Source organism: Pelophylax lessonae, assembly GCF_965119305.1.
Source record: "Pelophylax lessonae genome assembly, chromosome: 5".
Classification (NCBI taxonomy): domain Eukaryota; kingdom Metazoa; phylum Chordata; class Amphibia; order Anura; family Ranidae; genus Pelophylax; species Pelophylax lessonae.
This window is the reverse complement of record NC_138772.1, coordinates 129,349,806-129,375,290: the sequence shown is the minus strand read 5'-3', so window position 1 is coordinate 129,375,290 and position 25,485 is coordinate 129,349,806. Positions and strand designations below refer to the sequence as shown.

The following is a 25,485-nucleotide window of genomic DNA, read 5'->3' as shown; positions in this document are numbered from 1 at the left end:
CAGAAGTAATAGCCATCAAAAAAGCCACCTTCTGGGACAACGCAAGCAGGGGAACCTCCCAATATTTCCGAAGGGAGATTCCTGGATAACTGACAACACTAAATGGAGGACCCATGGCGGTAATAGAGACCGCACTGGAGGAACCAAGTGTCGAATCCCCTGGATAAAAAAAAAAAGGTACGCACCAAGGAAAAGTGTGGCCAATGGACGTTAGAAAAAAAAAAAAACAACCAAGGCACAACCTGGCCCTTGATGTTACTCAAGCAAGGCGCTGCTTAACCCCCTGTTGGAGGAAAGCCAAGAGCCAAGATCCGAGCCACCAAAAAGGAGCGAGGGAGAACCCCAAAAAATTCATACCACACAACGAACGTCTTCCAAATACGATGGTAGATCTTCCTAGGAGGTAGATTTTGTAATCTTTAACAGCGTGGGAAACACCGATTCAGACAAACCTCTATCCTTCAGCACCTGGCTTTCAACAGCCAAGCCAGGAAAATCAGCGACTGTAAAGCAGGATGGAAGATTGGTCATTGAACCAGATCTTCCCTGAGAAGCAGTCTCCAAGGAGGATCGGTGACCAACTGTACCAAGACCGGCGAAGCAAGTCTGGAGCCACCAGAAAGACCGGAATATCATGCTGCCTCGATCCTGCACAGGAGTCTTGGCAGAAGTTTGAAAGGGGGGGAAAAGGCATATAATCAGAAGATACTGACGCCAAGAAGCCACTAATGCATCTGCGGTGTCGGCCAGAGGATCCAGAGACCATGTCACAAACCTTGGTACCTTTCATGGAAAGTGTACAGTGGAGAGGGCTGGAACTAGCGTTCTGCCCACCTTCTTGTGCCCCCATGGTGATTGACATAGGCCAGGGCATTGTCCGATTGAATTCGTATCGGACACCCCTGAAGACAAATTGTCCAATGATCCAGACAAAGTCTGATCGCTCAGAGTTCCAGTACATTATTCCCGAGTCTAGACCCCCTGAGCACAAGCTGTGCCAAGGATGCCTCCCCACCCGAACAGGCTGCCATCTGTTGTGCCACCTGCCCAATATAGAGGGAGAAGAATTTTCCTGTCGAAGTGCCAGAGAATGAAGCCACCACTAGAGACTGGATTCTTGTCCCATTTCACCAGAATCTTTTTGCAGAGATCTCGTGTGGAACTGTGCAAATAGAACTGCCTCGAAGATAGACACCTTTAGGCCCAGCACCCGCATTCAAGCCCAGAGGGATGATCGTCTGCAGGACAACAGAAGCTGAATTGCCTCCTGCAATTTCTGGAGTTTCTTCAGAGGAAGCAACACTCTGGCTGAGTAATCTCCATGGTGTCCTTCAGAGCAGTCGGAGACCCTCCAGGTATCAGAGTACTGCGATCCCCCGCTGACGCAACAATGCTAGCACCAGGGCCAACACTTTGGAAAGACCCATGGAGCGGAGGGAGACCAAAAAGGTAAATGCCACAAACTGATAATTCTCCTCGCCCACAGCAAAGTGGAGGAAGCGCTGGTGACCAGCACATATTGGAATGTCAAGGTAGGCATCCTTGATGTCAATAGAAGCAAGAAAATCCCCCAGATGTAGGGATGCCACTACCGTGCAAATGGACTCCATTCGGAACTGCTGTACCCACACAAAGCAGTTTAGCACCTTGAGGTCCAGAATCGGACGTACCTTGCCTGCCTTCCTTCCAGGGAAATGTAAACAGGTTTGAGTAAAACCCCTGAAAACATTTTGAAGTTGGAACAATCACCCCATGAAGTAACAAGTCTTGCACTGCCCCAAAGTGACCCCGTAAGCAATCTGGGGACAAGTGCAGGTTGGAAGGGAAGAACCTTTCCTGAGGAAAAGACCGAAACTCGATCTTTTAGCCGGACCGAATGACTTAGTTGACCCACTTGACCTGTACCAGAGAGCTCCACGGATCTGGAAATCAGCAAAGACGTCCCCCCACCCCAGATACAGGTGAGGGCGCTCCTTCACACAGAGAAGCCTTGTTGGCAGGTGTGGAAGAGCCCCTCGTGGCTTGCCAGACAGGGTCCTCTAGGAACCTCCGTGGGAGGCTCTGAAGGACTTTTACCTCTTGGGGGATGAAAAAAGGCCTCTTATGACCTGAGAAGAATGGCCCACGACTACGACGGGACTACTTGCCCTCGGCAAGGGGAGATCAGATAAAACCTTCTTAGAAATCTGGTCCGCAGACCAGCATTGTCAGTCAGATAAGACGCCGAAGGACCATTGCTGATATAGCCTAAAATCAAATCAAAGGAGCCACATCCAAAAGAGGCATCACAGATAAACCGCAGCCCCTGGATCAACTGATCTGCCAGCTCCGCAAAGGCAGGGGGAAGCCGTTTTCCCTCCAGGTCCCGGCGTAAAAGTTTAGCCCACTTGTCAGTTTGCGACACCAGGGTAACAGTAAATACCGGCCTAAGCCGAACTAGCCATAGTGATATGGCGGGCCAGAGCCTCCACTCTCCTATTAACCGGATCTTTAAAGGCCAAGGACTCCTCAAACAGAATTAAGGTAGCTTTATATAACCTGGAAACTGGCGAGTCCACTACAGGTGAGACTGTCCACTTTTTACGCAGGGAATCCTTATAAGGATACCGCATAGCAAAACGCTTAGGGACCAAAAGAGTGCGTTTTAGACAACACCACAGTTATGTGACAATGTTGTCAAAGTAAGCAGGAAAGGGGAACATCTGCCACAGTGGAGGACCTGTGGTGCCAAAAGGGAGCAGGAGGAAACATCTTCCACTGGCCAAGAGAGGGGCCCACATCCACCCCAAAAACCCTCCAAGGCTAGAGGGGGGGACAGCTACTTACCATACAAGGAACAGGGTGGGCACCGCTCCTGACAGACCACCACTCCATTGGGATGTGGACGGCTGTCGGCCAGGCGGAACGCTGTGGCTCAGGTCGAGGCCAGGTCGTATGCGCCCTTGCGAGATGTTTAACTCGCAGGCCAGCCTCTGTCCAGTGGGGCTAGGTCGCGGCCGACCTAGCGCAGAGCTAAGGCCCGCGAGCGCTCGCTTGCCAGACTGGGGGGGGGGGGGGGGGGACTCTCTGGATCTAGATCATCCAGTCTGTCGCCCAGTCCGACAGTTGATATTTTGTTCCTGTGAGAATCTACGAACAAAAAAGTAGGAAATAAACAATTTTAAAAAGGAAAAAAAAAAAAAATGCCAGGACCAGAGATCCCAGCAAGGAACTGGGTCCTTACTCCTGACTAGGCAGAAAAAAAAACTGAGTGTATACCCCTGAGACTGCCCATAAGCCTAGTGTCCTACTCCTGTAGGGGGCAGTAAAACCCAATGGTTAAGAAGAATCAGGAGCCGTGTCTGTCAATGAACAAAAGAGAAAAATATACTTTTACTCTTATCCTTTCATTAATAAATGGTAAACAGTAATTTTTCTTAGTATAATACAGCAGATTAGAGGACTAATTGGCCTGATATCAGGATAATTACAATAATCAGGAAAAACTTCTAAAGCCCTTAACAGCTGAAAACATTGCCAGATTGGACTTTTCATCCACAAAGTGAAATATCACAGACACTGGTAGGATAAATGTACAAGTTTACATGCCGGTCACGTTAAAGATCAAAAAAAAGTAGAACTCAATTTAAGCCAATTTTCCTACTTGTCCGGTTGATTTACCAAAACTGGAGATTGCAAAATCTGGTGCAGAGGTACATGGTAGCCAACCAGCTTCTGGATTTTTTTCATCAAAGTTTAAATGAACAAGCTGAAGTTAAAAACCGATTGGCTACCATGCACAGCTGCAACAGATTTCGCACTCTCTAGTTTTAGTAAATCAACCCTTGTATGTAATTTTAAGCCAAGGCTTGACAAAATTGGCTTCGAATCTAGGAGCCAGCTAGCTTTTTTTTTTTAATGAACAAAGCTTTTTTTTAACATTGCGCAAGGAGGTCTGGTGCTACAATTAGTGTGCTCATTCCGGCGTGCACAGTAATATGCAACGGGGATCGCAATCAAAGTTTTCATGCATGGGCGTCCCGACGCGTGCGTTTATGTTTGTACGTGCGTATATGTGGGGGTGGAGATTTTATGTTCCAAAAAAATAAGGTGATATCACCCTTCTCCTGCGCTTAGAATCCAAGCTCCCCAACCACACACCACGGGACTTCCAACTGGCGTCTTGGATAGCTAGGTCTTGCAGCCCAAAGAGGACTGGGGTAGTCCAACGGTGCTACAGACAAAAAGAAACAAAGAAAGGGCGCATCGACCTTGCGCATTATCCTCAATAATAGGCTTTATTTATGCAACATGTAAAAAATGGCTACTCACAAACACAGATGTAAAAATGATCATAGATCATAACAGGCTCGATTGCTCCAGTGTCAGGAATAGTCCATATGAAAGTCCATAATCCAATAAGATGACGGCTGACGCGTTTCGAGGCTTAGCCTCTTCCTCAGAGCCTGTTATGATCATTTTTACATCTGTGTTTGTGAGTAGCCATTTTTTACAAGCCCTGCTTAGCTTGGAGCGTGCGAGGTGGATTCAATTTCTAGTCGCCATGGCGACCTGACGCCTGGGATTGGTCGAGCCCTGTTGTAAGAAACCGTTGATTTTCTCCCTGTACACTCTAATTTCATTGATGTACACAATCTTTCTGCTATGTAACCTAATAGATCAACCTTTTGCTTAGCATAGATGTGACACATTACAATAATTTTGGTACATGTTACAGGGTAGCTCCCCCAATTTGTATTCATGTTATATTGCTGAAACCTTCAATAAACACGACTGAACAAGATAGATCAAAAAGGGTACAATTGACAACTATCAAGCACCACGGCCCTTGGTTGCCTACGCACCATCTTAGAGAATGGTTACAAAAGAGAAATGCTCACTTACTGATAACCATCTTCAGGCATTCTGGATTGTCTTGTATCAAAGGCTCAGCCTGCACTGTCTTGCTTAGAAAGTTCTTGGAGATCAGAGGAAATCTTACTTTAGCAAGGATGTCTACCATGTAGGGTTGTCGATTTGGTTCATCATACTTTAACCACCGCACAGCCGCATCATAAACCTAACAAATGCACAACAAAATTAAGAAAACAAACATACAACAGTCCTGCAGGGCAGACAATATGCATTACATTTACCACTGTGACTGTGGTTGGTAATTTGAGGAAAAAGTAACATAAAAGCTTAGGTGTGCAACTGCCCTGCATTGGCCCAGTGCAGAGGAATATTTCTCACAGTGGAAAATGCAGGGAGCCTCAGCAAGCACACAAAATGAAGACCTAGTGATACCTGGGAGATTTTGCTATAGACACACATCGTAAAATACAACTATACCTGGTCTTCAGCACGGACGGTCAGAGTGTCTTGGTTTAAAAGGTGGGTGACGCGTTTTACATCAAGCTGTAGAAACTCGTCTGTCTTGTAAACTTCAGTGAAATGCTGATGAATAAAGTCATCTGCTGTGGCTTTCAGTTCTGGGCAATCAAGACATTCTGCCAGCACACTAATGCCTATAAGCATAATGAAACAAAATTGTGCATATTTTATTTATGGCTGGCTGCATTCCTACATAAAAACATTATTTCAAGAGCAGTGTTATATATTTCTAAACCTGAAGAAAGCTGGCCAGAAAGACAACCCCAAAGCCTACCTATAATATCGATTTTGGGTGGACCTATCTATACCTAGCTTATCATTCAAACCCAGTGACAGAACAAACTAGAATGCCACCAGCTACAGTGGGGATCGAAAGTTTGGGCACCCCAGGTAAAAATTTGTATTAATGTGCATAAAGAAGCCAAGGAAAGATGGAAAAATCTCCAAAAGGCATCAAATTACAGATTAGACATTCTTAGAATATGTCAACAAAAAAGTTAGATTTTATTTCCATGATTGACACTTTCAAAATTACAGAAAACAAAAAAATGGCATCTGAAAAAGTTTGGGCACCCTGCAGAATTTATAGCATGCACTGCCCCCTTTGCAAGGCTGAGACCTGCCAGTGTCATGGATTGTTTTCAATCATCATCTGGGAAGACCAGGTGATGTCAATCTCAAAGGTTTTAAATGCCCAGACTCATCTGACCTTGCCCCAACAATCAGCACCATGGGATCTTCTAAGCAGTTGTCTAGAAAACTGAAACTGAAAATAGTTAACGCTCACAAAGCTGGAGAAGGCTATAAGAAGATAGCAAAGCGTTTTCAGATGTCAATATCCTCTGTTCGGAATGTAATTAAGAAATGGCATTCATCAGGAACAGTGGAAGTTAAAGCAAGATCTGGAAGACCAAGAAAAATTTCAGACAGAACAGCTCGCAGGATTGTGAGAAAAAATTCAAAACCCACGTTTGACTGCACGATCCCTCCAGAAAGATCTGGAGTTGTGGTACACTATTTCACTATAAAGAGATACTTGTACAAATATGGTCTTCATGGAAGAGTCATCAGAAGAAAGCCTCTTCTACGTCCTCACCACAAAAATCAGCGTTTGAACTTTCCAAATGAACATATAGACAAACCTGATGCATTTTGGAAACAAGTTCTGTGGACCGATGAGGTTAAAATTGAACTTTTTGGCTGGAATGAGCAAAGGTACGTTTGGAGAAGAAGGGGCACAGAATTTAATGAAAAGAACCTCTGTCCAACTGTTAAGCATGGGGGTGGACCAATCACGCTTTGGGATTATATTGCAGCCAGTGGCACAGGGAACATCTCACGAGTAGAAGGAAAAATGGATTCAATAAAATATCAGCAAATTTTGGATGGTAACTTGATGCCATCTGTGAAAAAGCTGAAGTTAAAGAGAGGATTGCTTCTACAAATGGATAATGATCCTAAACACACCTCGAAATCCACGGGGGATTACATCAAGAGGCGTAAACTGAAGGTTTTGCCATGGCCTTCACAATCTCCTGACCTCAACATAATTGAAAATCTATGGATAGATTTGACTCGTGCACAGCGGCAGTTGGCTCAGCACTTGTTTACGGCCACGAAATTGACCATTCCTCGATCTTGGAAGACCCCGTTGCTTAGTTTTGAGGCGGCCAAAAACCGTATGAATGATATTCTCGTTAATGAAAAGTTGACTGCAATAGTTTCTGATTCTCACGCTAAGTTTCTTAAGGTGTGGGACCCTTGGATCTCTACCGTTGCCCCTTCTAGATTCCAGACCCCCCTTCTCACTCTTTAAATGCCTCCTGGGCGCACACCCCGCAGGGCCTGTCCCCCCCCTTTTTTTCCTCTCCCCCTTCCTCCTCCCCGCCCCTTCTTTTGCCTTTCTCTATTGTCGTCTCTCTCTTCTTGTTTGTCCTACTTTCTCACTTTTCCTTCCTTTTTTGTCTTTGTCTCGTACTGTTGTTTTCCTTCCCGGCTTGGTACTCTCTGGTCCAGCCTTTGTTTGCTCATTGGAACGTAATGAACCTTTTCCTTATGATGACCTTCCTACATTGTGATATAATAAGGGACTTTAGGTCCCCTCCTGTGCTCTTCTGCTTGTTGATGTTCATTATTTGGTCCGTGTTGTTTCCCGGTTGGCGCACGTACTAGGTTTGTAAAATGTTCTGCCAATATCTATTTCTCTGCGTTCCAGTTTTTTCTTTACTCATTGTACACATGTATCGTGTATTTCATGTATGTCAATGCCTTTATTTTCAAAATAAAAACTTTTGTACAAGAAAATCTATGGATAGACCTTAAAAGAGCAGTGCGTGACAGACAGACCAGAAATCTCAAAGAACTGGAAGACTTTTGTAAGGAAGAATGGGCAAAGATACCTCAAAACAAGAATTGAAAGACTCTTGGCTGGCTACAAAAAGCGTTTACAAGCTGTGATACTTGCCAAAGGGAGCAGTAAAAGATATTAACTCTGCAGGGTGCCCAAACTTTTGCAGACACAATTTTTTAATTTTTTTGTTTTCTGTTATTTTGAAAGTGTAAATGATGGAAATAAAATCTAACTTTTGTTGACATTTAAGAATATCTAATATGTAATTTGATGCCTTTGAGATTTTTCCCATCTTTCCCTGGCTTCTTTATGCACATTAATACAAATTTTTACCTGGGGTGCCCAAACTTTTGATCCCCACTGTATATAGCTTCTGAGTGAAGTTCACAGTTCAAGCTGAATATGCAATGTTCTAGTCTATTAAGGCATCACTATACAGATCAAATTAAAATGCCACAGGTGCACTATTCTATGAATGTTTTAGCTATTTTGACTGTGAAAGAGCAGCAAAAAAAAAAAAAAAAAAATCTGTTCTGAGGGTGATGAAATAGCAAGGAATGAGAAAACAGGCCTTTTAACAGTTAAATGCCCATAAAGTAGGAAAAACAAGTAATGACTCCATTCCTAAAAGACATTTAGGATTGCAAACAGAACATTAATGAATACAATAAAATAAAATTAAAAAACAATCCTCAGTAATTTTATTCTAATGTGTCTTACAACAGGTGTGGGGGGGGGGGGGGTGCCAAGCTCTAAAGCACAATTGGGGGCTTCTCTCAATTTGAAGGAAATACCTTATTAGTCACTAACTACACTAATGGAGGGCAAATGATATATTTTTAGAGTCGCTGCATCCTTTTACACCTTTAAGATTTCCATCTTACCGAGGCAGTTTGATGCATCCACCTGCTCCTTAAGGAAGTCAACACACATTCTTTTGACAGGCTCTATTTGGTATTGATTAGCTGCATCCAACAGGGATTGTACATTGTTGCTATTTACCGAAATTCTAAAAACACACAAAAACACATTACAAAGGAGTATAAAAACATTTCAATTTTAATCATTTAAAATATTGCATTTTACAGTTTCAGAACCATTTTGTAGTAAAAAGAAAATTGACAGATGCAATAATGTGAACGGAACTGCCAGGATCAGACATTTGGAGCCATGTTCCAAGACCAAAGACTTTCAGTAGACGATCCCATAAACGTCTACGAGAACCTACTGTGCAGACGCTGAAAGCACGCAGACCTTTGGATTGGATGTAAACAAAAGGTCAGAAGTCGCAGCATTGGGATAGGTATACATCTGGGGAGGGCAGCATAGTTTAATTCAGAAGAGAGGCACTGGGGCCAAAACAATAAGTGGCGTTAAAATGTGCACTTAGGGCCGATTTACACAACTGCTTTCAAGCAGGAAAAAGCATTACAAAAAGAAGAAATCTCAGTATTGCCAAAGGGGCTGTCTTCTATGTACTGCAGTTTACTGTGTAATGAAAACTACACTGCTCAAAAAAATTAAAGGAACACTTTTAATCAGAGTAAAGCATCAAGTCAATTCAACTCCTGGGATATTGATCTGGTTGATTAGGTAGCAGAGGGGGTTGTTAATCAGTTTCAGCTGATGAAATTAACAAATGGTGAACTCGATGGGCAACAATGAGACAACCTTCAAAACAGGAATGGTTTTACAGGTCACTGACATTTTTAACCCTACTCCTCTTTTCGGACGGATTTTCACTAGTTTTCCATTTGGCTAGGGTCAGTGTCACTACTGGTAGTATGAGGCGATACCTGGACCCTATAGAGGTTGCACAGGCAGTCCAACTCCTCCAGGATGACACATCGATATGTGTCATTGCAAAAAGGTTTGCTGTGTCTCCGAACATAGTCTCAAGAGCATGGAGGAGATTCCAGGAGACAGGAAGTTACTCTAGAAGAGTTGGTCAGGGCCATAGAATGTCCTTAACCCTTCAGCAGGACCAGTATCTGCTCCTTTGTGCAAGGAGGAACAGGATGAGCACTGCCAGAGCCCTGCAAAATGACCTCCAGGAGGCCACTGGTGTGAATGTTTCTGACCAAACAATCAGAAATAGACTTCACGAGGGTGGCCTGAGAGCCCAAAGTCCTCTAGTGGGCCCTGTGCTCACTGCCCTGCACCGTGGAGCGCGACTGGCATTTGCCATTGAACACCAGAATTAGCAGGCCTGCCATTGGCGCCCTGTGCTTTTCACAGACGAGAGCAGGTTCACCCTGAGCACATGTGACAGACGTGAAAGCGTCTGGGGAAACCACGGAGAACGTTATGCCGCCTGTAACATCATTCAGTATGACCGGTTTGGTGGTGGGTCAGTGCTGGTCTGGGGAGGCATATACACGGAGGGACACACAGACCTCTACAGGCTAGAAAATGGAACCCTGACTGCCATTAGGTATAGGGAAGAAATCCTTGGACCCATTGTCAGACCCTACGCTGGTGCAGTGGGTCCTGGGTGCCTTCTGGTGCACGACAATGCCCGGCCTCATGTGACAAGAGTATGCAGCCAGTTCCTGGAGGATGAAGGAATTGATATAATTGAATGGCCTCTACGCTCGCCTGACCTAAATCCAATAGAACACCCCTGGGGACATTAGGTTTCAGTCCATCCGATGCCACCAGGTTGCACCTCAGTCTCTTCAGGAACTGTGATGCCCTAGTCCAGATCTGGGAGAAAATACCTCAGGACGCCATCCGTTGTCTCATTAGGAGCATGCCCCGACATTGTCAGGCATGCATACAAGCACATGGGGGCCATACAAACTACTGAGTACCATTCTGAGTTGCTGCAATAAAATTTCAGCAAAATGGACTAGCCTGCATAATTTTTCACTTTGATTTTCGGGGTATCTTTGAATTCAGCCCTCTGTAGGTTGATCATTTTCATTTCCATCAAACGATGTGGCATCATTTTGTTCCTAACACAATACCCAGTCCATATCAGTATAGATCAATGTTTATCAACTCCGTTCCTCAGGGCACAATAACAGGCCAGGTTTGCAAGAAAACTGAAATACATCACAGGTGATATCATTTGCTGCTCAGTGATTGCAATATTCTAGTCTGCATCTCCCCAAAGTAATACTTAAAATCTGGCCTGTTAGTGTGCCCTGAGGACCGGAGTTGAGAAACACTGGTATAGATATCCAGCATGATATTTTTTTCCTATTGAGATCTGATGCGTTTTTAAAGCGTTCCTTTAATTTTTCTGAGCAGTATAAATTAGCTTATTCACACTACAACACACAAAGAACAGTCTTAAGTGACATACACACGGGCCCAAAATGGTCTGAAAAAGGTCAGTTCAGCAGTTACAGGAGAGGGGTGAAACTCAGTGGGGAGATTGTCACACAAACATCAGATGGGTTAGTACAGCAATATAACTGTTTTTTTTGCTCAGCCCGCTTCCCACACTTCCCATGTGTACCCAGCATTAGGGTTGCACCCTTACCCAGTGCAGTCAAAACGCAAACACAAAGCAATTTGCTATGAAATCAGTTCAGACCACCACACTGCAGTGGGCCGCACTGAAAAATAAAAGTCCTGCATGCATTATTATTTCTGCAGAGCGTGTTGTGCTAAACCACCCTGCAACACCACTGGGTAAAATGAACGGAATGAAATGTCCCTTTTGACATTTCAATAAAGTTTAAAAAAAAAAAAATTAACAGGGCAATGTACTGTACCAGGATCGGCGCATTATTCCTCCCAGTGTGTTTGTGCATTCAGTATAGATATTGGTGTAAACAAGCCCCAAGTGTTTTGTGTATTTGCTAATACAGTAAACGACTTACTGAAGAAACATAAGCAAACAACGCAGGAAAATATATGAAATACCTTGCAGTGTATGCAAACTCCACCAGCTGCTCTATGATGTCTGGTTCTGCATCTTTAAGTTCTACTTCGAAAGACTTTGACTCAATCATGTTGGCTATGGTAAAAAAAAAAAAAACAGACAAATAAAAATGCAAATGTAATCCAAAATTTCAAGAAATCCATGTGCAAACACTTCTGCCACAGAGGCTGTTCTTTCACAGAGCACCAGATGGTCTATTTACTGAAAAAGGATCTCCGCTCTTTTGGATCAATCTAACAGGAAAATTATTTAGGGATAGGAAAAAAAGGTAGGGAAGGAGCTGGACATTAGGGAAGATGAGACACATGGATGGTGAGCAGGCCATCGAGCTGTGGACCTGCAAGGAACCCACTGCCCGCGATCACTGTCAAGTGAATCTGGAGTTCCACTGCTGGTGACTGTTACCAAGTGAATCCGAAACCCTGCTGCCATATAGTGAGACCAGGGACTATTTTGCTGGTGACAACTGCTGAGTTGCACCTCCAAGAAGCCCAGCGGCAGACAGTAACTCAGAATTTTGACTTGGAGAAGGAGAATCCAGGCCCTGGCTAGGTATGCGCTATGCTGTGAACATCGGGTGACTCTGAAATGCATTAGAGAACCTCTTCACCCACTGCTTATATTTAAGAGGAAGAAAGAAAGACTGCTTTATCTGAAAAAGGAGTGAGCCTAACAAACTTTTTTCCTGCCCAATAAACTGAACTGAATCTGCATGAGCATACAGAGACCCAGGAAGCGAGCCTGGGTCTGGTAAGAGTATCTCCTCGCAAGCTGCCTTCTTTTCCTATTGGGATGGTTGCTGACCAACATACTTACTCCACCTATCATTGACCAGCAAGGAGAGGGACTGTAACTGTTCCAAATATCTCTTATTCACAAGGTGTATATTGCTAGGAGTTATATTCCTGTGAGAATTATGAGCATTTAACCAATTTTCTCTTTGGGTCATTATAGTGTTTTAATTCCTGCTGGTACTTTGCCTTATTAATTGTCCCCCCCCCCCCCCCCCGGGCTGTTTCTGTTCATATAAATTCTATGAAGTACCCCAAGGTTTAGTAGATGCTGGGTGAGCAAGGTGCATCTTCAGGTATGCAGAGACATTATATCCAGCGGCTCCTCAAGGGGCAGCGCCACATTCTTAAAAAGGCCGACAGACTTAGACCGCATTCACACTGGTACGACTTGGACCGCGACTTGTCAGCCTGACAAGTCGCGGTCCTCACGCTCCCATTGTGTAGTACAGAAGCCGTTCTAATAGAGGCGACACGAGTCTCTCCGACTTAGAAAAAGAGTCCTGTACTACTTCGGGGCGACGTGGAGGTGACTTGCATTGACTTCCATTATGTGAAGTCCATGCAAGTCGCGCTGCACGCGACTTCACGGTCGCCCCCTAAGTCGGAGCGACCTAATGTGAACGGTGGCTTTAGGAAGAGAAAGCCAAATTTGGCCAGAAAAAAAAACTAGGGTAAAACAACCAGACAGATTTACCTGCACTGTACAGACTAGTTTCATTCTAGAAATGCATCTGTATTTTGGGCTGACCTACAAACTTGATAAAGCTCACTGGTGTGTAACCAACCCAGAAGTGCGACTAGAATATAAAATGAGAACCTTTGCAAGGATTACAGGCAACACTTTCTAAATCCCTGAAGGAAACAATTACACAGATTATATAATACAGTGAATTTGTCTGGTCCACTGGATGCTTGAGAACAGTTAACGGTTAGAAGGGTTTTGCAAAATCATATCAAGCAAATAATACAGTACAGAAAAAAATAACTTCTACACAGCTGTGTAAAGCAGTCCCGCAGAAATCCCTCCCGCAGCGCTATTGTGTTCTGACAACGGGAAGCCTTCCCTGATGGCAGAATACAATGATCTCTGCTGGCTGCTTTAGCCACCAGCTGCGATTGCATGAAAAAAAAAAAAAAAAATCTGACAGGCTGGTTGTACTGAAGATGATTGATGGATCGACTTCATTACAACCAGCCTGCCCATGCTGAACCACCAGAGATTCGATCCATCTATGGCCATCTTAGCAATTCCTGTTCTGATGTACAGGTAGGTAATACACTTGTCAGATTCATAAATTAGTGTTATTGCCTTAACGCAGAAATACACAGCACCCAAGCGAGTACCTAGTTTTAAATAGGCGTGCCAAGCAGACGTCCTCCTCCCCTACCCCCGCAGACTTACGGGATATGTCACCAGTCCCAGAAAGCTGCAGGACCATTCACAAAGCACATGTGCAGTGGGCAGCTGGCTGTGGAAGCCATAAGGTGTTACAGCCGGCTGCCCACATTTAAGATGCTGGGACCCAAAGACCGGTAAAGAAACCGGTTCGGGTGGGGACAGCGCTGGATCCCTGGACCAGCAAGTGTCTGTTTATTATTTAAAAGTCAGCAGCTACAGTTTTTATTTTTTGTAGTTTTGGTTTAATTTAAAATAAATGAAGCTCCTCTTCAGGGTGGCTGTAAGCATTGTATTCTGATGTACAGTCATCCATTTGTACACAAACATTACACGTTATTTTGCATTCCTGAGATTACATGATGGCATTGAGATTCCAAATCCAAATAAATGTGACAAATGTGTAGATAACCGAGTAGGAGACATATTTTGCTGGGAATAGGCGCACAATTCATTCTGTGTGTTTCTTAATAAACGCCCCCATAGTATCTGGCATCCCAGTGATTCATACACACAGAATATACTTACTGGTAAACATCAGGTTAAAGAAATGACTGGCAGCTGCCAATACCACACGATGAGCTGGGATCTTTCGGTCTTGCACCATAAGAATAACGTCACACAAAGTTTTCTAAAACACAAATAAAAAGAAGTAAGAGAGAAAGTAGAGGAAAGAGCAGAATCCAAAAAACTATTACATTATTATGACAGTCATAGCTTGATTAAAGCCGATCTCCAGGGAATGTAAAAATTCTCCCTTGCAATGGCTAATTATGCTCATTTAAGTCTAGGGTCCTGGAAAAACAACTTTTTGGGACCTTTGACACGGGCGGACCAGATCAGACCCTCCAATCTCCTGTATGGAGCAGAGATCTGATCCAAAAATCGATCTGCTAAAAACAGACGGATATAAAATGGACAGGCAGTCTGTTTACATCCGACTGCCCATAGGGGAGAGCGGGCTGTATCTGTGTCCACTCTACATAAGTGGAACGGACACAGACCAGCCATCCACCTGCTTGAGGGGGGAAATCAGTGGACAGATTCCCTGCTGAGCAGGTGGACTTCAATGGAGCCTGCCCTGTGTGGAAGGGAACCTAAATACCTGATCCCTGCTGCTCCCCGGCTTGTGGACTGTCCCTTGGAATCCTCATGTCCAATGCAGAGCTATGGGACCTGCATTGTGCTGGATGATGTTGAGAGGGAATGCAACCACTAGAGCATACGGGAGAAGCTGCAGGCACTGGTGTAGTAGCCTAGAAGGAGCCTGTGGAAGAGGAATATCTGCTAAAACAAAAGTACTTTTTAAAAAAGGTACCCTAGACATACTAAAAGAAAGGATTTTTGTTTTTTGCTCAGAATTCAGAAAGAAAAAAAAAAAAGTGTAAAAGGCACATTTATAAAGCACAAAATGCCTTTTACAAATGTGGTTAGCACTCGGCTTCCATTGGGTGGGCAAAACAAGGGAAACTATTAAGCGAATGAAAGAAAAACAAAAGCCGGAAGGAAAGCCCGTTCACGTGACATTTCAGAATTCCACAAAACATTACAGAGTTGAGCGCAGAACATTACATCCCCTATAGAATCCAACATGTGAACCATTTTTAAGAAAACAAAAGTTCAAACCCAAAACAATTATTTTTAATGCAATTCAAATTCAACTATTCGGCATCACATAACACAATCATTAAACAAACAGGAAAAAAGAATAAAAAAAAAAAAAAAAAGTCTTGTTTAAAAATGGACATACTTAGTTTCGGAAATTGGTTACTCCCCCTTTAGCATCTATGACGGCTTGCAGTCTTATGCGACAGTTGTGAATGAGGACCTTTATTTTCTCATGTGGCAAAGCTGCAGATTTTTCTTGCAAAAAGGCATCCATGTCCTGTACATTTTTTGGTTGTCCACCATATTGAACATCTCATAGTGGTTCAAATCCCCCCAAACAGCAAAGATCCACTTCCATGCTCCAAAGTAGGGACAGTAAACTTCTATTTATAGACCTTATTGACTCCTCCCCAAACAGTTTGGTTTATAGTTCGTGACAATCAAGTTTAATGTGGTCTCATCCCTCCACATGATTTTGTTCCAAAAAATTCTGCGGCCTCTCTAGGCTGTAATGTAGTAATGTTTTGTGGCATTGTGCAGCAAAAAGGGCTGATATAAACAGATCAGCATAACTGCACACACTCTGCCATCTTTCTGTTTGTAAATCAAGAGACTTTTAGGCTGGGTTTCACATACATGCAGCTGTGGTTTGCAGTCCCGTGCGTTTCTGTTCACCAGTTCAGGTGCAAATTATTCCCTGAACTTGCACTTGAACCAGACCCAAAAATACATAAGACCCTTTCTAAATCCGCCCCGCAGATGTGTGAACCGGCTCCATTGAAAGCCGGTCAGATTCACATGTTATGCGAATTGGATGCAGTTAAAAACGCATTCAATTCACATATATGTGAACCCAGTCTAAAGGTGAAAGGTTTTTTTACCTTAATGCATTCTCGGCTTTAAGGTAAAAAACCTTATGCATACAGCCCCCCAATACTCACCTGATCCTGATTCAGCGATGTACACGATCCTGATTCAGCGATGTACACGAAAGCAAAAGGCACTTTTGGCTCTCTCCCTCCTCAATGGTTCAGACACAGCACTAAGAGCTATTGGCTCCTGCTGCTGTCAATCACAGCCAGTGAGGAGAGGCTGGGCTTCACTCTGTGTGTCAACGGAGTGGGGCTCAAGAGCAAAGATGCCTGAGTGCCCCCAGAGCAAGAGGCTTGCTGTTGGTGCACTCAGCCTTGGGGGTGCAGGGAGCAGTCCAGTGGGGGACCAGAGAAGAGGATTGGGGCTGCTTTGTACCACTGCACAGGGGAGGCAAGTATAATAGGCTTATTATTGTAATAATAATAAAAAAGCAAAACCCCCAAAAAAGCACGTGTTTACAGTCACTTTAAGCCCTTGTTCATATTGGAGCATGACAAGTCGCACCCTATAGTCAGCAATGGCACTGTTCAAATGGGTGCGACGCTGACTTTTTAGTTACGCATCGATTTGAAAAAGTAGTTCCTGCACTAGTTTTGATGATTGTGGGTGCGATTTGGATTGACACCTGTGCATGAAGCCACACGGATGATTTCCAAGGGGGCACCTGAAGTCACATTGACATGTGGCAATAAAAATTGTGTGATTTCAGATGAAGCTGTTGATCTCACCAGTAAGTGTAATTTTTTTTCCCCAACTTCCTTTAATAGGCCAAGCTTTTGAGCAAAAGTGGCAGTTAGAGGGGTGACACAAACCATTTACCACTGACAGGGTTGCTTAAAATTATCAACTTTTATTGATTTATGTAAAACCTTTATCTCAAAATAAACTGTTGCTGTATCTGCCTAAAAATGGGATTTTTGACTTACCGTAAAATCCATTTCTCTGATGTTCATTGACGGACACAGCTCCTGATCTCCTTTACCATTGGGATGTCCCAAAGCAGCGTCAAACATGAAGGGTGGGAACAGCAAGAGAAAAATCCCAAGGCTAAACCGTAGCCAACCAGGTAACAGGATCTCAAAAACCACAACTGCAGCACACCTAAATACATTACACCCCTGAAGAGGACCAGGTCCACTAAACAGCAGCCTGCAAAACCTTGCAGTCAAAAAAAGCACATGTAGATGCCAACACATCCACTTTATAGAATTTTGTGAAAGTGTGCACCAACGACCAGGTGGTCGCCTTGCAAACTGTGTCACTGACACCTGATGACGGAAGGACAAGGAAGCACTGAGCGCCAGAGTAGAGTGCGCCTTGACAGGGAAAGGAGGAACCTCACCCTTGATTGTATAGGCCTGAGTCACAGTCTGTCTGATCCATCTGGAAATGGTCGCAGAAGGCCGATCCGTAAGCACAAACAGGGAGTCTGACTTCCTAAAAGACTCCGTAGCCGCCAGGTACACCCGAATTGCCCGAACCACATCCAGGGCATGCAATGCCACTTCCCAAGGATGTTTAGGCCTGGGACACAGGAAAGGCAACACAATGTCCTGATTCAAATGGAAATCAGAGACACCTTTTGAAGGAACGACAGACAGGGGTGAAGAACCACCTTATCTTTGTGGACCACCAAAGGTGCTTTTCCACTGCATGGAACCGAACGGTTCGGCACGCTTTTGTGCTTTTCCACTGCTGGAACCGCATGGTATAGTGTAGGAACGGTTCGGTACGGCAGCGCTTTTCCACTGCATGGAACCGAACGGTACGGCACGGCTCTGAAAAAACAGTACCTACTCGATTGTGGTTCCAACAGGTACCAAACTGGTACCATATCCCACAATCCTTTGCATGCAGTCACTACTAGCCACTGATTGGTCAGAGAATCCTGCCCACCCCGTTGTTATCCCACCCACTTAACTTTAGTACTACTTTAGTGGAAAAGCAAACCATACCGTACCGAACCGTTCCAACACCGTACCATGCGGTACCAGCAGTGGAAAAGCAAACCGGGCCAAGCAGGGCCGAGTAGAGCCGAGCCGGTACTTGCAGTGGAAAAGTGCCACAAGTAAGGGGAGCAACAAGATAATGCTGCCAATTCTGACACCCTGCGCACAGAGGTGACTGCCACCCAAAAAGGCCATCTTCTCTCGATGAATTTTTTCTTTGCTCACTGTTAACCTGATGCCCTTTTTTTTTTTTTACCATAATTTTCCTAACAATCCACGATCCTTCGGCAAGCAAAGGTGGTATGACTAAATAACAGGATAACCTTTCCATAGATTGAACATCCCCCATCTCCACTGGTAGTTGTATTTAGATCCCGGAGTAAGAAATATGCAATAAAGGTACTTTTCAACCAAAGGTTTACTACCATGACAGGGTGGAACTTTATATTGGACCTCCTAGATCAGTGATGGTGAACCTTGGCACCCCAGATGTTTTGGAACATTTCCCATGATGCTCAACTGCACTGCAGAGTGCATGAGCATCATGGGAAATGTAGTTCCAAAACATCTGGGGTGCCAAGGTTCGTCATCACTGTCCTAGATCCTATACTATTCATGTGCTTAGGCCTAGGCACTACCAAGTTAGAATCTTTTAACATGCCCCAATTCTTGTTTGGATCTATCTATACGGCTGTTATGTTGCATATCGCTTGTCTTTACCAGAAGGTCTCAAATCATTGTATTCTTCTATGCTATTTTAAGCCCACTTTGTATAATGTAACGCAACTTTGGGAAATAAAGAAATTACAAAAAAAAAAAAAAATGGGGACAGCGTAAACAGGGGAATCTCCCCGAATATTTTAAAAGGGAGGCTTCTGGAGGACTGAAAGCACCAAGTTGAGATCCCAAGGCAGTAGCAAAGACCGCACTGGAGGAGTCAAATGTTGAACCCCCTGAATAAAAAAAAGGTATACACCAGAGAGTGCGTGGCCAAGGGTCGTTGAAAGATCGCCAAGGCCGACACCTGGACCTTGATGGTACTCAAAGCCAATTTCTGCTCAACCACCCTTTGAAGTAAGGCTAAGATCTGAGCCACCAAGAAAGAGCGAGGGTGAACCTCAAGTGACTCACACCACGAAATGTAGGCTTTCCACATACAATGGTGGATCTTCCTAGCTTTCAACAGTGTTGGAATAAGCCACCCAGACAAACCACTATCCTTCAGCACCTGGCTTTCAAAAGCCAAACCGTCAAAGCCAGCGACTTTAAAGCAGGATGGATGATTAGCCCTTTTGATCCTCCCACACCAAGACCGGTAAGCCCAATCTGGAGCCACTAAAATGACCATAATTCTCTCCTGTCTCGATCCTGCGCAAGTTTCTCGGCAGAAGCTTGAGAGGGAAGGCGTAAATTAGACGATACTGGTCCCATACTGGACCCAGCGCGTCTGTGGCGTCCGCCAGAGGATCCCGTGACTGTGCCACAAACCTCTGCACCTTTCTGTTGAGCCGAGACACCAACAGATCCACCTCAGGGGTGCCCCACCGGAGACAACTGATGAAACACTTCCGGATGAAGGGACCACTCCCCTTGGTCAAACGCTTGCCGACTGAGATAATCTGCCTGCCAGTTTTCCACCCCTGGAATGTGTACAGCAGAGAGGGCCAGAACAAAGTGTTCTGCCCACCATAGAATTCTGGCTACCTCCAGGGCTGCCAAAACACCTCTTGTCCCCCCCCCCCCCCGGTGATTGACATAATCCACGGCCATGGCGTTGTCTGATTGAATTTGCACTAGACACTCTGAAGACGATCCGTCCAGTGATCAAGGCACAGCCTTATCGCTTGGAGTTCCAGAACATTTAATCGGTAGTCTGGACACTTCTAGTGTCCAGACCCCCTAAGCGGAGCTCCGACCCAGGACACCTCCCCACCTGGACAGGCTGGCCTCCATGGTGACCACTGTCCAATACAAGGGGAGAAAGGATTCGCCCTGTCGAAGAGCCATAGAGCGAAACCACCAGATCAGGGACCCTTTTGTTTCCTGGCTCAGCCAGATATGATTGTCCAGAGACTTTGGACACTTGTCCCATTTAGTTAACATCTCCCTTTGCAGGGACCATCGTATGGAACTGTGCAAATAGGACCACCTCGAAAGTGGAAACCATCAGGCCCAGCAGCCGCATGCAAGTCAGAAGGGAAGACCACCTGCTGGACAGCATGAGAGTAATTGCAGCATGAAATTTCTGGAGTTTGCCCAGAGGAAGGAACACTGGCTAAAGCTAGAGTCCAGAGTCAGACCCAGATAGTCCAACTTTGTGGAAGGAACCAGAGCAGACGTCGGATAATTCAGAAGCCAGCTGAACTCCCTCAGAGTCTATATAGTGATTTCCGCATTGTCCAACAGGGCAGTAGGGGACTCTGCATGCAGGCGAAGGTCTTCAAAGTAGCCCGGTTTTGCGATCCTCCGCTGACGTAACAATGCCAGCATCGGGGCCAACACTTTCTTGAAGACCCGAGAAGCGGAGGTGAGACCAAAAGGGTAACGACACGAACTGAAAATGCTCCTCTGTGCTGTAATTGGTCCAGGGACAGGTGCATGTTGGAAGGAAAGAACCTTTTTTGGAGGGTAGGAATGAAACTTGATCTTGTAGCTGGACCGTATCACTTCGTGGACCCACATTGTCTTGCACCAAGGAAGTCCACGGGTCCGGGAACCAGGGAAGACGCCCGCTCCCCCAGGTACGGGTGAGGGCGCACCTTAATGCTAAAAGGGAGCTTTTTCCACAGGTTCGGAGAATCCCGATCTCAGCTTGCAAGGCCAAGTTAGCTTGGATTCTCCCAAAAGAGGCCTTGAAAGGCTTTGTTTGAACCCTTGTCAGTCGACCTTGAGGGACAGAAAAACTTATTGTGAGCAGAGAAGGACGGGCAACATCTACAATGAGGTTCCTTTCCCAGTCTAGCCTCTTAATGATGTCATCCAGGGTAGCTCCAAACATTTCTGTTTTTTTAGGAGGTCTAGTCCACGCCTAAGGACCACTGCCGAAACAAATCTAGAAATCAGGGGAGCCGCATCCAAAGAGGCATCACAGATAAACTGCAGCCCCTGGACCAACTGGTCCGCCAAAAGGAGTAAAAGTTTAGCCCACTCGGTCAGAGTTTGCGACGCCAGGGCAATGGTAAATACCGGCCTAAGTGCCGAACCAGCAACAGTTAACACATTGCAGGTCACAGCCTCTGCCTTCCTGTCAGCTGGATCCTTAAAGGCCGGACACTCTTCAAACAGAATTATGGCTGCCTTATTCAACCCTGGAAACTGGGGGGGATCCACCACCTGTGGAATAGTCCTTTTTTTAAGGAGGTACTCTTCAAAAGGGTACCTTAATGCAAAACGTTTGGGGACTCCACAAACTTGGCCGCTGTACATGCAGAATACAGGCCACAACAAAATAGCGCTTACACGAGGCTCCCAGGAGGGATCCCTGGGGCCCAAGGCAAAGCACAGAAGGGAAGAGGAGGACCGGGCAGGAGCCCCCACCAGGTACAACCCCTCCCCCCCCCCACAGCTGATCGCCTGGTCGCCAGCAGCGCACCGCCCTCATCACCAGTACAGCACCCAGCCCCAGAGGGTAGGTCAGACCACCATGCTACCCCATGAAATAAGGGGAGGGGGGCTAGATGATCTACAGGGACCACCAGGCACAGAGGAGGTGGGTGCCTAACAGGAAGGAGGGGAACCCAGGAGTCTGACCGTCCCAAGGAGGGGCCCACGTCCACCCAAAACCCTCCAGTGGGAGAGGGGGGGGGGGACAGCTACTCACCATACCAGGAACCAGACAGGCACTGCCCCAGACAGAACCTCACCATTGAAATGGAGGGCTGTTGGCCAGGAAGAACGTTGCAACGCAGGCCGAAACCTGGTCGGATGTTAACTCGCAAGGTGATTACCCATGCAGGCCAGCCCCCGTCCGGGGGAGCCATCTCGTGCCCAACCTAATGTAGAGCTGAGGTCTGCACGCGCTCGCTGGCCAGACTGGGGTGACCACTGGATCTAGATTATCCTGCCCGTAGCCCAGTCCGGCAGCTGATTATAGATCTTGCAGGAAAAAATTGCCAGGACCAGAGATCCCAGCAGGGAAATAGGTCCTTACTCCTGACTAGGCAGAAAAAAACTGAGTACCTATAACAGAGAGGGGGAGAATACCTCCTGGGACTGACTGGTGTGAACCAGGGCTTAGGCTGCACCCACACATTTTGTATGGCTCAAATTGCATCTCACCCACACCAAAATGGTGCAGGACCCTTTTTTTTCCCCGTACCTGAATTGAATTGCATAGATGTTTACACCCATGTGAACCGATTCTGGTAATGGCAAGTGTTTTGCGATTTGTTTCAGGGTGTCAATATTCTAACACTGACACCGGCAGCAGATCACATGGATGCTGTGCGATTGTCTTGCAGTGTGGGGGAATGCAGCAAATCTTGTGGGTTTTCCACATCGCATCAGTGGGAAGCAGGGCTGAAGGTGCACAGTAATAACTGAGCATCTCTTAGAAACATCCTGGGAGTTTTTCAGTCAGGCTTCATGAGGTACAGTATGTAAGTGACCTACATGTACAGCAAGGACATTATTCCATGTCAGCCAAAGCTACACAGTTTGTTTTGATTTACAAATGCCCCTTTGGTAAAGAGAAGCAACCCGATTCATTCCTTAAAGGCTGCCAATGCATGGAAAACCACAACTGATGAAAAATGATCAATAAGACCCCCCAGTCTGTATGTGGCAGGGTGCCACTCTGCCGGCCCATCAGCCTCTGCTGTATGTGTGCTTTGGGGGTGACATCTGTAATAGGTGGCACTACATCGCTCTGAACAGAGTGACACACAAAACTGTGTTCTATGGTGGGATGACACGGACACAAGGGGGGCCTGGCACAGGTCACGCACACTGCCATCAGGGCCTGGCAAAGGTCACGCACACTGCCACCGGGGCATGGCACAGGTCACGCACACTGCCACCGGGGCATGGCACAGGTCACGCACACTGCCACCGGGGCATGGCACAGGTCACGCACACTGCCACCGGGGCATGGCACAGGTCACGCACACTGCCATCAGGGCCTGGCACAAGTCACGCACACTGCCATCAGCGCCTGGCACAAGTCACGCACACTGCCATCAGCGCCTGGCACAAGTCACGCACACTGCCATCGGGGCATGGCACAAGTCACGCACACTGCCATCGGGGCATGGCACAAGTCATGCACACTGCCATCAGCGCCTGGCACAAGTCAGCCTGTCATTGGTCAGCTGAGATCTGTGTTGTCCCATTGATGTCATACCCCACAGACAGGCCTCAGCAGAACAGCGCCCCCTGTAGACAGGTTACCTGCTTCCTCATGACATTCATGACTCCCATAAAACTGGCCAGCAGTTTGGCTTCCTCCCTGGCGGCGAATTTCTTCTCGGTCTTCTTCTTGCTGCTGGCTTTCTCGGCGCCCTGCGCTGCCATTCTTCTCAGCCCCGCCCCGCTTCCCCGGCTCCCCACCGGAGCACACACCGACCCGCCACTGTAAACAACAACAATAACACAACCCGGCAGGTACCGAGACTCTGCTCACCCCGCACGACAGCTATTGGCCGCCGATGACGAGGCTCCGAGCTTAGGTGGGTTCCATTGGCTGGCTGGATGCGGCGGCGCAGTGTTCGTGTTTCCTCCTAGTGACGTCAGCGGCATGGCCGTGGAGAGCTGTGCGGGTCGGGCTGTGTTGGTGAGGACGGGGAGGAGTCAATACAGGAAGCGCAGATTCTTCCTCCCAATAGATGTACAATATATAGAAGTCCATCGGCGCATGCTCTATCTTTGTTCCTATGGAAAGTTGGGAAAGTGCCTGTGTGTGGTGCTAGAAGTCAATGTCCAACTGGTGTGCAGACTGGGATGTGACTGGAGGAGAGCAGTGCCTGCACCAAGGAACTTTACCCATAAAAGCTTGATAAGAAATAATGTTCTTTGGTAAGGAGCATAGGAACATTAATAAATTCTGCTAGCTAAATTAATGTGTTCTGTGATACGCCTCCAGCACTGCTCCTGTTTCTACTTGCTGGAGGCGGCCATTTTTTTAAAGTAGAGACCAGGTAGTAAATCAGAAACAGGTTTTAAAAAACAATTACATTCCTGGAATTTGTAACTGACACATTGGGGATGATTTACAAATACTGGAGAGTGCAAAATTTGGTGCATCTCTGAATAGAAACCAATCAGCTTCCAGGTTTCATTTTCAAAGCTTAATTGAACAAGCTGAAGCTAGAAGCTGATTGGCTACCATACACAGCTGCACCAGACTTTGCACTCTCCAGTTTTAGTAAATCAACCCCATTGTGTCTGCAAAAACCGTCAAACAATCAAGTGGCTGGTGTCATAACTGATCACAGGTGCAGCACCATGGAAGTTACAGATCGAACAGAAGCAGCTTGGCTATAAAGGATAGGAGGGTTTAAAGTGGAACTTTACCCATAACATCTTGATATAAAATAATGTCCTTTAGCAAGGAACATACATTCCACATTAACAAATATGCTAACAACATTGGTGTGTGATGTAAATTGCCTCCAGCATTGTTCCTGTTTCTTCTTGCTGGAGGCTGCCATTTTGCCTCAAGAGCAGTAAATCTTAAAACGGATCTAATCCCATTTTAACAGTTTCAAAATACAGTTACATTCCTGGAACGCTGGGATTGCTAACTGTCACATTTGCTTGTGTCCTCAACCAAACTATCAAACCATCAAATGGCTGATGTCATAGCTGATCACAGGTGCAGTACCATGGCAGTTGCAGATAAAACAGAAGAAACTTCCTTGTTTTTCAAGGATAAGAGGGTTCAAAGTGGAACTTTAGGCTAATCTATTAATATGACTTCACCACCCAATTCTTGTCACTAAATCAACATACATGCACTAAGTTGCTTTTATTTTGAATGGGCCACCAAGGCAGCAGAGCAGATGACAGAGTATATGCAGATGTAAATTTTACCATCCATAGGCAATGCTTTTTTTTTTTTTTTTTAATTCTTTTTATTTCAATATGTGCATAAAAACTAACATTCCAAACGTCCTTTCAACAAAGGGACAAAACAATATAAAATAAAAAAATTATACAATATCCAAATAATTATCTGTTTACTTAGTATTCATAATCTCTTTATGCCAAGGTATATCCATTTAGCTTAATTGATCGCCGTTGTCCTGGTG

The 25,485-nt window shown here is 45.6% G+C and overlaps 1 protein-coding gene across 1 annotated transcript in view; it reads right to left on the bottom strand.

Annotated features, from left to right (window-relative positions):
- KLHL7 (kelch like family member 7) overlaps window positions 1–23,879 on the bottom strand; it is a 33,039-nt gene extending 9,160 nt beyond the window's left edge. Inside the window, exons 1-6 of the mRNA XM_082259465.1 lie at window positions 23,627–23,879; window positions 14,337–14,439; window positions 11,600–11,693; window positions 8,608–8,732; window positions 5,332–5,507; window positions 4,885–5,059 (exon numbers count right to left, since the gene is read on the bottom strand). Coding sequence (XP_082115591.1) covers window positions 4,885–5,059; window positions 5,332–5,507; window positions 8,608–8,732; window positions 11,600–11,693; window positions 14,337–14,439; window positions 23,627–23,749 — 796 coding nt within the window. The 5' untranslated portion in view covers window positions 23,750–23,879. The remainder of the gene's footprint in view (window positions 1–4,884; window positions 5,060–5,331; window positions 5,508–8,607; window positions 8,733–11,599; window positions 11,694–14,336; window positions 14,440–23,626) is intronic.
- Between the last annotated feature and the right edge of the window lie 1,606 nt (window positions 23,880–25,485).